This window comes from Hypanus sabinus, chromosome 5 (genome assembly GCF_030144855.1).
Source record: "Hypanus sabinus isolate sHypSab1 chromosome 5, sHypSab1.hap1, whole genome shotgun sequence".
NCBI classification, from domain to species: domain Eukaryota; kingdom Metazoa; phylum Chordata; class Chondrichthyes; order Myliobatiformes; family Dasyatidae; genus Hypanus; species Hypanus sabinus.
Window position 1 is genome coordinate 165,537,234 of NC_082710.1, and position 13,601 is coordinate 165,550,834.

At 43.0% G+C, this 13,601-nt stretch overlaps 1 protein-coding gene across 5 annotated transcripts in view; it reads left to right on the forward strand.

Annotated features, from left to right (window-relative positions):
- Positions 1-13,601, forward strand: part of LOC132394544 (SLAM family member 9-like) — a 100,177-nt gene that overhangs the window by 40,465 nt on the left and 46,111 nt on the right. For all 5 annotated transcript variants that reach the window (XR_009512362.1, XR_009512361.1, XM_059970835.1 and 2 more), the window contains exons 2-3: positions 10,910-11,242; positions 12,243-12,533. Coding sequence is in view for 3 of the 5 variants with exons in the window: in XM_059970835.1 (XP_059826818.1) it covers positions 10,910-11,242; positions 12,243-12,533 (624 nt within the window). In the remaining 2 variants the exon portion in view is untranslated. The remainder of the gene's footprint in view (positions 1-10,909; positions 11,243-12,242; positions 12,534-13,601) is intronic.

The window sequence follows — 13,601 nt, forward strand, 5'->3', positions numbered from 1 at the left end:
TTTGTAGGGGCATGAACCAGCCATTGCTGTGAGTAGAAAATTTGTACATGACCAGGCGACGTGCAGGGGAGCGTTTCAGTCACCATGCAGTCACGCACCCACACAGCTTAGAAGTAATGATGACTGCAGTGCACTCTTGCCATAAAGCAACGAAGTTCATGATCTGTCAGTACTATTAAAGCTGATTCTGATGTCCTGCATATGAAGTGACTCACACTTCAAAAGTATCTGTCAACTAACTTCAAAGGAGACTTTGATTAAATAGAGATGGGAGAGATGAACTAAGAACTTCAAACTCTTCCTGGTTTGGAGGTTTGGAAGCAAAGCAAAGATAATGATAAATTTAATTAAAAAGTTTAAATATACATAAAGGCATCCAGAGACAGGTATTAAACTACATTGAGGCGCCCGGGGCCTGAAACATGATCTAGATGTCCCTCTCAAGCCTTACTGCTCTTGGAAAAGATTATGCTTCAACAATTTCTCTTATGTTCTAGGCTGCTGCCAGCCTGGATGTCCTCTGCACTGATGGCCATTGGCCAGTCCTGAGGTTCAGGATCAGGTCCTGTCAGATAGAGATGCTGCCTCAGATGGTACAGGAAAGTTTTCCTCTAATTGCTCCTTTCCTCTTTCATCTCTGGCCCAACCATGGCCAGGAAAGCTCACTAATGCTTTTGTGTTCTCAGGAAGCTAAAAAAATTTGGCAGATCCCCGCTGACTCTCACCAAGTTTCATCAGTACACTACAGAAGGAAATCTATCTGGATGTATCATGGCCTGGCTGGCATTAAGTTTATAAGAAACTGGAGAGAGCTGTGGTCACAGCTCAATGTGTGGAAACCAACCTGTACTTGCGGAGTCTGTCTATACTTCTCACTGCCTCAGCTAAGCTGCAGCATAGTCAAAGACCCCAACCACCTCTTCTCCCCCTTTCATTGGGCAGACGGCACAGATTCCTGAAAGCACAATACACAATTTCAAGGACAGCTTCTACCCCACTGTCATAAGACTATTGGATGATTTTCCAGTAGATAACATAGACTGTAGACCTCAAAATCGTCCTGATTGTGATCTTGCACCTTATTGTTCATGTGCATTGTACTTTCTCTGTAGCGGTTACACTTTATTCTACATCTGATAGTGTTTTACCACGTTCTACTCCAATGCACTGTGAAATGATTTGAACTGTGTGCAATCACAAGCAAGACAAAATCTGCAGATGCTGGAAATGCTGCAGAAACTCAGAAGGGCAGGCAGCATCTGTGGTAAAAGTGCAGTCAACATTTTGGGCTGAGACCCTTGAGTCCTGCCCAAGGGTTTCAGCCCGAAACGTCGACTACACTTTTTTCTCCCATGGACTCTGCCTGGCATGCTGAGTTCCTCCAGCATTTTCTGTGTGTTGATCTGTAAGAAGTCAAGATTCTTGCTGTACCTTGGTACATGTAACAAGAATAAACCAATTACAATTCATCTGATAGAAGGGCAGGACGTAGGTTAATCAGCCACCATAAATTGTCCATGTGTGCAGATGAATACTAGAATCGGGGGAAGGGGGTGGTGAGCAGTTGATGGAATTAAGGAGAGAATAAAATAGGATTAGTAGGGCTTTACTCTTTGGAGAGGAGGATGAGAGGAGACATGGTAGAGGTGTACAAGATATTAAGAGGTATAGACAGAGTGGACAGCCAGAGCCTCTTCCCCAGGGCACCACTACTCAGTACAAGAGGACATGGCTTTAAGTTAAGGGGAGGGAAGTTCAAAGGGGATATTAGAGGAAGGTTTTTCACTCAGAGAGTGGTTGGTGCGTGGAATGCACTGCCTGAGTCAGTGGTGGGGGCAGATACACTAGTGAAGTTTAAGAGACTACTAGACAGGTATATGGAGGAATTTAAGGTGGGGGGTTATACGGGAGGCAGGGTTTGAGGGTTGGCACAACATTGTGGGCTGAAGGGCTTATAATGTGCTGTACTATTCTATGTTCTATGTTAGTATAAATAGCTAATTACAGACAAGAGGAAATCTGCAGATGCTGGAAATCCGAGCAACACACACAAAATACTGGAGGAATTTAGCAAGCCAGGCAGTGTCTAAGAAAAGAGTACAGTCAACGTTTCAGGCTGTAACATTTCGGCAGGACTGGATAAATAACTAATTGATTGTTACTCTTCGGAACAAAAGGACCTGATTCTGTGCTTTATGACTTGAAGGCATATATGACAATGGTGTTTCAGTGGATTTCCACAAGTGTGCAGGTGAATGTTAGAATCAAGGGTGGGGGGGAGGGCAGATAATGGGATTGTGGAGAGAACATAACAGGATTGGTATAAATAGATAATTGATGATAATCACAGATTTAGTGAACTGAAGGTAGACACGAAAAACAGTGCTTAAGTGACTTTTAGATAGCCCCGTGTGTATGAAGGAATTGGAGGGATGTGTATTATGTGCAGGTGGAAGAGATTTAGTTTAATTCAAGCATTGTCTGTGTCAAACACAAGGTCATAGTGAGCACAGAAATAGACTCCTCAGCCTAAATGGTCCATGATGCCCAAGGGGCCCCATCCAAGCTAATCCAATTTTCCAGCATCTGGCCCATAACCTTCTAACCTTTCCAATCCATGTACCCACCCAAATGTTTCTTATAAAAGTTGTTACTGTTTCTGACCTAACCACTTCTTCTAGTTGTTCCGCATACTTACCACTCTTTGCAAAATAAAAACTTCCTATGAAATCTTTCTCATCTCACCTCAAACCCATGCCTAGTTCTTGCTTCCCCAACTCTGGGGGAAAAAAACTGAGTGTATTTACCAAATTTATACCCCTCAAGAGTTTACACACCTCTCAGTCTCCTTCGTGCAAATAATGGCCTAGCTTGTGCAACCTCTCCTACAGCCCAGTCTCTTGAGTCCTATAACAACCTCATTAATCTTTTCTGCATGCTTTTCAGCTTAACGGCAGCTTTGCTATAGTATCAACCAAAGCTGGTCACAGTGTAAGCTCACCGGTGTACTGTACAAACTCGAAATGACCGCCCAACTTTTCTGCTCAATTCCCTGACTTACGAGGACCTGAATGCCAAAACCCTTCCACACATCATGAGCTTCAGAGCCTGTTCTTGTGCTGTAATGTTCAAAGCTCTAAGGCTCAGGGCAAGTTCAATAAGTATAATTACTGCTGGAGCTCGATCTGTATCTGTAGGAAGACTTGGATAGGCTGGGTGAGTGGGCAGATGCTTGGCAGATGTCATTCAATGTGAATAAATGTGAAGTTATCCACTTTGGAAGCAGGAGTATCTGCAAGAGGGCAGAGTATTGTCTGAACGGTGTAGAGTTAGGTAAGGGAGAAATGCAAAGAGACCTAGGAGTCCTAGTTCACCAGTCAATGAAGGTGAATGAGCAAGTGCAACAGGCAGTGAAGAGGGCAAATGGAATGTTGGCCTTTATTACAAGGGGAATTGAGTACAAGAGCAAGGATGTCCTTTTGCATTTGTACAGGGCCCTGGTGAGACCACACCTGGAATATTGTGTACAGTTTTGGCCTCCAGGTTTAAGGAAGGACATTCTGGCAATTGAGGAAGTGCAGCGTAGATTCACTAGGTTGATTCCTGGGATGGCAGGCCTGTCTTACGCAGAGAGATTGGAGAGATTGGGCTTGTACACGCTGGAATTGAGGAGATTGAGAGGGGATCTGATTGAAACGTTTAAGATAATTAAAGGATTTGATAGGATTGAGGCAGGAAATATGTTCCAGATGTTGGGAGAGTCCAGTACCAGAGGGCATGGATTGAGAATAAGAGGTCAGTTATTTAAAACAGAGTTGAGGAAGAGCTTCTTCTCCCGGAGAGTTGTGGAGGTGTGGAATGCACTGCCTCGGAAGACGGTGGAGGCCAATTCTCTGGATGCTTTCAAGAAGGAGCTAGATAGATATCTCATGGATAGGGGAATCAAGGGATATGGGGACAAGGCAGGGACTGGGTATTGATAGTGAATGATCAGCCATGATCTCAGAATGGCGGTGCAGACTCGAGGGGCCGAATGGTCTACTTCTGCACCTATTGTCTATTGTCTATTGTATCACTCAGGAAGTCGCAGCAGAGGAACAGGATATTTATTTTGCCTTTAGGTTGTGAAAACCTGCCCTTTGGAACTCCCAAAGTCCCAGGCAAATGTGCCAATTAGTGTCATGCTCCCAGGAGCCTTTGCAATACCAGCATGCAGTCAGCTGGCTTCAACCTCCAAGCCATAGTGCCGAACTGTCTTTGGACAACCCTCCTCTGTACGTGGACGTGGGCTGCTTGGCATGGTGTAGAAATGACGTGGGATAACGATGTGAGAAACTTAGCCACATCCTTTACAGACAGGGCTATATCCTGTTGTTCAGTTGCGAATTCCTGGAAAATAAGGGGTGGCTTATAAATAAGGACTGATTACCATCACATTTATTTTTCTGTTAGGAAATGAGGAACAATTAGTATCAGGGTGGATCAAGGAGTTTATGACCTGCATCTAGATCTCGACCTGAAACATTTTCCCACAGATGCTACTCAGCCCGCTGAGTTCGTCCAGCAGACTGCTTCTTTGGTCCGGATCCCGGCTTTGCAGTGTTCCTGTTTCTCCATTATCCTGGAAATCAGTCTCCTCTCCACAGCGAAGAATGAGTCAAAAAAACGCTAAAGGAAATAATTTTCTACAACACATGGGATTCTGTAAATGCCAAAAATCCAGTGAACAAGCACAAAATGCTAGGGGGATCCCATCTGATTTCTGTTCTCATGCCAAAGACATGTCGATTATAGGTTATATGCCCACTGCAAATTACCCCTTGTGTGTGGACTGCACTGGGGGGTGTTGATGGGAATGTGAGGAGAATAAAATTTGTATAGGATCGGTGTAAACGAATGCTTGATGGGTGGTGTGGTCTTGGTTGGCAAAAGAATCTGCTTCTGACTGTATGACCTCTTGACCTTTTCTGACGGCAGGTTTTCTATCTTGATTTATCTAAAAGCTGAGTCTGGTTGCTCTAAGTCAATCCTCAGTCCAGGCCTCTGGGTTACTGGTCCAGTAACATAAGCATCCACCCCTCTGCTCCATGGTAGAACTTTCATTCACAACTGCCTGGTCTCCACCATCCATCCCATGCTCTGTTCTTGCTGCTGGCATCAGGAAGGAGGTACAGGAGCCTTAGATCCCACATCAACCAGGTCTGAGAGCAAGATAGCCAGTTAGGCTCCTAAATCAGTGTGGATAATTTCACTCAATTCCATACTGAACTGATGGCTGAACACAACCAATGGTCTCTCTCTCTCTCATGGACTTGACAACTTATGTTCTCAGTATCATTTGTTTATTCATTCACTTAATTATTTTTAAATTTCTTTTTCAATTTGTTATCTTTGCACAGTTTATCTTCTTCTGCACATTGACTGCTTGTCAGTCTTTGTGCGTAGTTTTTCACTGAGTCCACTTATTCCTCTGTTCTAATGTGAATGCCTGCCAGAAAAATGAATCTCACAGTATACAGTGGCAAATGCATACCTGGATGATCAATTGGCTTGCTCTTTCTGTTTGTATGAGAACCAACCACTTCTTTTCTGAAGTCTTTTTTCTCTCTCTGATAATCCAAGGACAGACTGCAATAAATAGACCTGTACAACATCAGCAATATTTTACCCAGACGGTGGTAGCTTTGTACTTTCTCATAACATTCCCTCATTCCAGACTAACACCTCTTCGTTTAACAAGCTTCCATTTTGCGTTACACATTTTAGCATATACTACAAATCAAATGTTAATACATCTGTTACAGTGTAACTTCCATGCTTAGTCAGTAAATTTCACCCTATCACGGAAATCTCTTTCAACCACTCCTCTCCACCCCATTCCTGTACCTAGACTAATTGGTTCCTCGCTTTCCGGTTCCAGAATCTGAACCTAAATTTAAAAAATCTACACAGTCCTGCAGATCTTTCCAGCATTTTGGATTTCTTTTTGTTTTATTTAAACTTTCCTACATCTGCAACGTTTTTGACATTCACATCAACCACCCTGATGCTTTCATCTGATTTTGCGAGTTATTTAATTAGCAACACTAAAGTGTGCAGTTCTGGTCACCGAATTATAGGAAAGATGTCAACAAAATAGAGAGAGTACAGAGAAGATTTACTAGAATGTTACCTGGGTTTCAGTACCCAAGTTACAGGGAAAGGCTGAACAAGTTAGGTCTTTATTCTTTGGAGCGTAGAAGGTTGAGGGGGGACTTGATACAGATATTTAAAATTATGAGGGGGATTAGATAGAGTTGACGTGGATAGGCTTTTTCCACTGAGAGTAGGGGAGATTCAAACAAGAGGACATGAGTTGAGAGTTAAGGGGCAAAAGTTTAGGGGTAACACAAGGGGGAACTTCTTTACTCAGAGGGTGGTAGCTGTGAGGAACGAGCTTCCAGTAGAAGTGGTAGAGGCAGTTTTGGTATTGTCATTTAAAGTAAAATTGGATAGATATATGGACAGGAAAGGAATGGAGGGTTATGGGCTGAGTGCGGGTCAGTGGGACTAGGTGAGAGTAAGCGTTGGCACGGACTAGAAGGGCCAAGATGGCCTGTTTCCATGCTGTAATTGTTATATGGTTATATATGGCTAAAACACAGAGCATAGCAGAGTCGGCTCTTCCGGCCCTTGGGACACGCCCCTCCCGCTACCCCCAATGAAACCAATTAACCCTAACTTAATGACACGACAATCTACCCGGTACGTCTTGACGCTATGGGAGAAAACCAGAAGGTCTGGAGAAAACCTACAGAGAGGATGTACAGAGATACCTTTCTGGAATTGAACTCCAAACTCTAGGACTCTCTGAGCTGTAATAGCTGCTCACTAATAGCTACACTACTTTGGCACAGAGCTCCACTACCATGGTACATAATGAATATCAGCTTTATTGCTGAATACCTTCTGCGTAGTTTAAGCTCCAGTTCAGTTATCTTCCTGCTTGTGGTAGCTGCTTGCATGCACAGTCATATTTCTGTCGGTTATTCACTCAAATTCTGTCTCTGGTCTTCTCTTTGAATGAAGTGCTATTGTCAGTACAGTACCCAAGTATTCACTAATTTGGTCAGTCACTCATGGTTTGTGTGTGAGAGACATCAGTAAGAATGTTGTCATTCCTGTGTTGTCATTCTGATGTGGTTAAAGTCAACAGATGCCATTACACATGGAAATTTAAAACTGTAGTTGGAAAAGATCCCAGCAAATGCTTGAAAGACTCAGAGAGTTGGACAGCATTAGTGGAAAGAAAAACAGTTATTGTTTTATATCAAAGCTAAACAGTGCTGCAAACATTTTATGGTATTTCTCAAATATAGAAATGTCTGCACGTCAGGCTTTGGAGAGAAATGCTTCATGTGCTTTCAGAGGCAGAACTGATTGCACAGTGACTGGGATGAGGTTTGAATGACCAGTCTCATTGTCCCACTCCCTGATGGGTTTCAGGAACTGATCCTGGAGCTTCTCCCCTGCAATGGTCATGCTTACCCATTGATGAAATGAATCATCATGGAAATTTCTCCTCATGAGCCTTGCAGGATGGCAATAGGTGGCTTGACCCAGCAGGTCCATGGGATTTTTGTGTCCTGGAGACTTGGCTCACTCTGGACACCATGGATTCAATACATAGGCTGATTCAGAGAAGGCAAAAGGTGAGGGGGGCCAGGGTAGTCTGTGTTCCATGATAAACTCTTTCAGATGCTCAGATCCCCTAACCTGGACCAACGGAGTTCTCCTCTGTCATCCTGACCACAGTACTTACAGCCAAAAACTGATGCTAAGCAAATTCTTGAGGCATTGGGTGCAACGATTAGTGAAAAAGAAGCATCCTACTCTGGCACCTTTCAAATAATTGTTGGGACCTTCAATCAGGCAGGCTTGCTTGAAGAAATCTCTGCCCAATTATAATCAACATATTTCCTGCCGCACAATGGTTCCCAACATACTTGACCACTATCTTACCATGATTAGGAATGCCTAGCGATCCATCCCTAGACAGCATTTCAGGAAATCTCATCACTTGGCTGTACTCCTACCGGCATACAAGCAGAGACAAAAGAGTAAGATGCCACATATAAGGACAACAAATAGGTGGTCACAGGAGACCAAGTAGCGGCTTCAGGACTGCTTTGAGTTGGTTAACTGCGCTGTGTCCAAGAGCTCATTAGAGGGTCTGAACAAATACACCATGATTGTCACGGATTATCAGGTCTGGCAACAAGTAAAATACAAGAGGTCCAGGTATGATCTTCAGAAAGCCATCTCACATGCAAAGTGGCAACTCAGGACCAGACGTGAGTCACTGAAGGTTGCTCGACAGCTGTTGCAGAGCATGAATGCTATCACCTCCAGCGAAGTGAAAACAAGCACTATAGGTGATAACCACGTTTCATTTTCTCAATGCATTTTATACTTGCTTTGACCTTCTCCCTCAGTCTCTGAGGCTGATGTCAGTTGCCGACTTACTTCAATTATCCCAGTGCCTCCAAAGAATGTGGTAATCTGCCTCAATGACTATTGTCCTGAGCACTTACATCCACCGTGATGAAATGCTTTGTGAGGTAGATGATGAAACATATCAACTCCTGCCTGAGGAGTGACTTGAATCCACTCCAATTTTCCTACTGTCATAACAAGTCAACAACAGATACCATTTCTTTGTCTCTTCACTCAACCTTGGAACATCTGTTCAGTGAAGATGCAAACGACAGGATGCTCTTCATTGACTACTGCCCAGCAATCAACACTATCACCCCTTTGAAACCAATCACTAAGCGCCATGACCTAGGCCTCAATATCCCTGTGTGCAGCTGGATCCTTGATTTCCTTACTTGTACCCCCAGTCCGTTCCCATTGGAAACAACATCTCCTCCACAGTAACTATAAGTGCAGGTGCACCATAAGGCTGTATACTTAGGCCCCTGCTCTACTCACTTTATACTTACGATTGTGAGGCTAAGCACAGCTTCAGCGCCACATTTAAGTTGACTGATGACACCATTATCATGGGCCGAATCAAGAGTGGTGCCAAATCCATATAGGAATCAAAAGCCCAAGGAGTTGATTATTGACTACAGGAGGAGGAAAACAGAGATTCATGAGCTGTGATGGTGTCAGATGTGGAGACGGTCAACAACTTTAAATTCCCCAATGTTATCATTTCAAAGGATCTGCCCTAGGCCCTTAGTGCCATTAGGAAGAAAATGCAACAGCACCTCTACTTTTTTAGAATTTTGAAGATACGGCATGTCAAATAAAACTTTGATGAACTTCTATAGGTGTGCATTGGAGAGTATATTGGCTGGTTGCATCATAGTCTGGTATGGAGACACCAAAGTCCTTGAATAGAAATGCCAACAAAAAGTACTGGATACAGCCCAGTCCATGATAGGTAAAACCCTCCCCACCATTGAGCAAATCTATACAGAGCAGTATCGCAGGAAAGCAGAATCCATCTTCAAGAAGTCCCACCATCTAGGCCATGCTCTCTTCTTGATGTTACCATCAGGAAGAAGGTACAAGAGCCTCAGGACTCACACCAGCAGGTTCAGGGACAGTTATTAGCCCTCAGCATTAGGCTCTTGAACCAGATGGGATAACTTCACTCGCCCCATCATTGAACCGTTCTCACAACCTATGGACTCACTTTCAAAGACTCTTAATCTTGTGTTCTCAAGATTTATTGTTATTTATTTATTATTATTTCATTTTTTTTTCTTTTTGCATTTGCAGTTTTTTGCACATTGTTATCCATCCTGTTGATTGATTCTCTTTGAGTTTCTTGTATTTACTATGACTGTCCACAAGATAATGAATCTCAGGATTGCATGTGATGACACACATGTACTTTGATAATAAATTTAATTTGAACTTGAACTCTTGCTCACTGGATGTTTTTTTTCTCTTTCGCACTTCATTCTCTGTAAACTCTCGAGATTGTTGTGCATGAAAAAACCAAATCAACAGTTTCTGAGATACTTAAACCACCCCACTTGGCATCAACAATCATCCCATTGTCAAAGTCATTGAGATCACATCTCTTTCCCATTCTGATCTGAACAACTGAACCCGTTGACCATGTCTGCATGCATTTGTGATTTGAGTTGCTGCCACATGATTGGCTGATTAGATATCTGTATTAATGAGCAGGTGGACAGATGTACTGAATAAAGTGATGACTGAGTATGCCTTTTGTAGTTTATGGGACCTGATCTTTCTCCCACCATTTCTCTTCTCCACCCTGTACTTTGCTGTCAAGGTCATTCTCCTCATTCCAAACTGCCTTTGAGAGAAGTGCTGGTAAGCTGCCTTCAGGACAGTTTTAGTCCTTCTGGGAAAGATGCCCGCACAATGGTGTTGGGGAGGGAGTTCTAGGCTTTAGAGCCAGCAATGATAAATGTTGTGCCAATGCAATTAAACTGTGGCAAGAAAGACATAAACTTCTGGAGGAACTCAGCAGCTTCTGTGAGGGTAAGTAATGATGTATCATTTCAACCCAAAACATTAATCGACCCTCCCCCCATAGAAGCTGTTTGAAATGCTGATCTCCTCCAGCAGATTGTTGTTGCACTATGTACCAGTAACTGCAGTCTCACATGTCAGCAAGAAAAATGCACTGTGTATTCACAGCCTTGCGTGGAGCAGAGCTGTTCTATCAGAAATCCACTTTTGTGTTTTAATTGTCTTCCTCCAGGGTCATTAGATACCATGTGTGCCACTGAGGTAAAAGAGCGTCATGTGGTGGTGTTCTTTTGTGCCTGCTTCCCCTTGCCCCTCAGATTTGGGACCCTGCTAGAGTTGCCATGCTGTGGAAATGTGGACACCAACACACCAGGACTAATGACCCTAATGATTTGTCCTTCTGTTTCAGTTCTGGCAGAGTCCGATGGGAATCTGGCTACTCGTCGTGTGGTGAATGGGATACTGGGACAGTCAATCACTTTACAAGTACACGTGCCAGGAGAAAGCATTACAGCCATTACTTGGGATTACATGAATTCAACTAATCAAAAAAAGGTTAAATTATGTGAGAAATATCCAAACAATCCAATAAAATGTTACAGACAGAGGATCACGTTAAACCCGGAGGACTATAGCCTGGAAATACAGAACCTAACAGACAGTGACAAAGGTCTGTATGAAATAAATCCAAGGACCAGTGCAGATGTCCATGAAGAAGTGGTGGTGGAACTGCAAATTTATGGTAATATTACTTTAATTATAATATATATTCTGGTCTGACATTTTTAGAGTAGTGAGAGATGAAAGGGGAGATGTTTGTGGTCTGAGCTGAAGCCTGTGGGACACACGAGTCAGAGGGAATACTGAAACTCTGCTCAGATGCACACTTGCTTTTGTGAAGGACCCGGTCTGAAGCACCGTCTGTTTACTGTACATACGGCTGGCAAAATAATTGGATGGTTCCTTTCTGGGAGGGAACACTAAGCCATCTCAGAATATGATCTCTTAAAATAAATACTTGCTGCCACCTGCGTACTCATCCTTTTGTCCCAGAAACCACATTGGTCAGTGGTGAGAGGGGACATCAGCAGCATTTACCTCTCCTCCTTACTGTTTGGAAGGAGAATTGTACAGTGTAGAAGAGATGTGAAAGTGAAGGACAGGAGAGAAAGGTTCAGGTCTATTGAGCTTGCTAACTGAACATCCACATGAAACAGAGGTAACATGGAAAAGAAATGTTCCTAGTTCTCACAAAGTTGTTCATACAAATTCCATTTTAACCTCCTTATTTACAACATGACATACATGGGAGTTTTAACTAATTGTCAGCAGTACAGTTCCAAGGATGGATGAGTTTCTATACAAGAGACTGAGTAGTGTACACCTGTATTCCTAAAAGTTCAGAAGAATGAAAGGTAATCTCACCAAAACTTATGAAACAAATCTGATAGATCTTCATAGAGTGGATGCTTGGGGGAGTTTCTGTCCAACCTGAGAAGGCTAGAGTCAGACTAAGGGGTAGGTCTACTCTAGAAAACTGGGGAGACTTAATTATTAACCTCAATCAATACTGAAGTAGACAGAAATTTTGTATATAAAATGAACATAGGATGGGGTAAAAATGTTGATGTATTGCGGAGCAGGCTTCTCCTGGCCTTATATCAAGGTTCTTGTGAGAGGCTCATAACTAATATCTGTTGTTGACAAACCATTATCTTTATTTGTCTTTTTCTTATAAACAGAACGTGTATCAACACCCATAATAATTAGCAACCAAGTTGACTTAGATGAGGTATGTAACATCAGTTTGCACTGTTTACTGGAGCGTGGCTCGGAGCCAGTTTACACTTGGTGGACAGGAGATGATGAGGTCATGGCCGATGAGTCACATGTACTGACTGACGGAGGGAGAAGACTGGAATTGTCCTTAAGGCTGAATGATAACAACACAGTGTACAACTGCACAGTGAGGAACCCTGTCAGTGAGGCAACTACGAGTGTGGATCTCAGAAAGATCTGTCTGGTCACTGAAGGTTGGTGCATTACTTCTTCAACACCTGTAAATCTTTCTCAAATAGTGGCAGTTATATATTTCCGTTCCATTCTAAGCTCAATATCCATACAATGGATCAGGTCAGGTCTGAGATAGATCAGTGATTTTTAGGAATGTGCAGTTTGAACTATTTAGCTCCAGTCTAAATTTTGCTGTCCTATTCATTCTGGCCACATTTACGGGTCAGTCAGATTTTGACGGCAGCGTGTTCCCATTCTTGGAGCTTGCCAATTGGCCGAGTTTTCAATATCTGCAGAAGCTGGAAATCCAAGAACGACTTGGAAAGAAGCACCTTCAGGTTGTGACCTTGCGTGGCCTTGTTGACCTTTCTCACCAATGTCAAACACTGAAGCATCATGGGGAACCAAAACATTGAGACAACAGGTGCGACTGTCAGAAGTGTCTGCCCTTGGGTGATCGCTCTCTCTCTCTGTTTCGATGGTGAGTGAGAGGCTGAGGAAACAATTAAAAACTGTGCTACAAACTGTAACATCAAAACAGCAACTGTTTGTCTCCCTCTCACTGTGGAAGGAGTGATATCTGTCTCTGCCTAGATATATGAGAGGGGAGAGAGAGAGAGATTGAACAGTCGTCTTTTATGGACTGTAGACCATGGTCTTTCTTTGGGCTTTGCTGTTTCTTGCATGATGGCTTGTGGGAGAGCTGATGCTCTCTGCTGGGAAAAGTGGGGAGAGGTTTAATACTGTTTGCTGTTGCTTGTGCATCGGAGCAGACAAGGGTCTTTGGGGTTCTTACATTTTTACTGTCGTTCATTCTTTGGGAATTTTCTTCTGTTTCCAGGTTTTCTGTAGAGAGTAAGAGTTTTAGCTTGCATACTGCACACATTCTCTGAAAATAAATGGAACCATCGAACCTTTGATCCAATCACTATATAATTATGCCCTCTTCTATTAGCCATTTCCGAATGGCTGTCAACTCTTATCATTTATACATCTTGATGTATCCTTGATGTTTTTCCATTAGCTGATGTTTTCATGGCTACAAGCCATGGATACTAACCAGCTATGCATAGGATTGGAGGAAACAG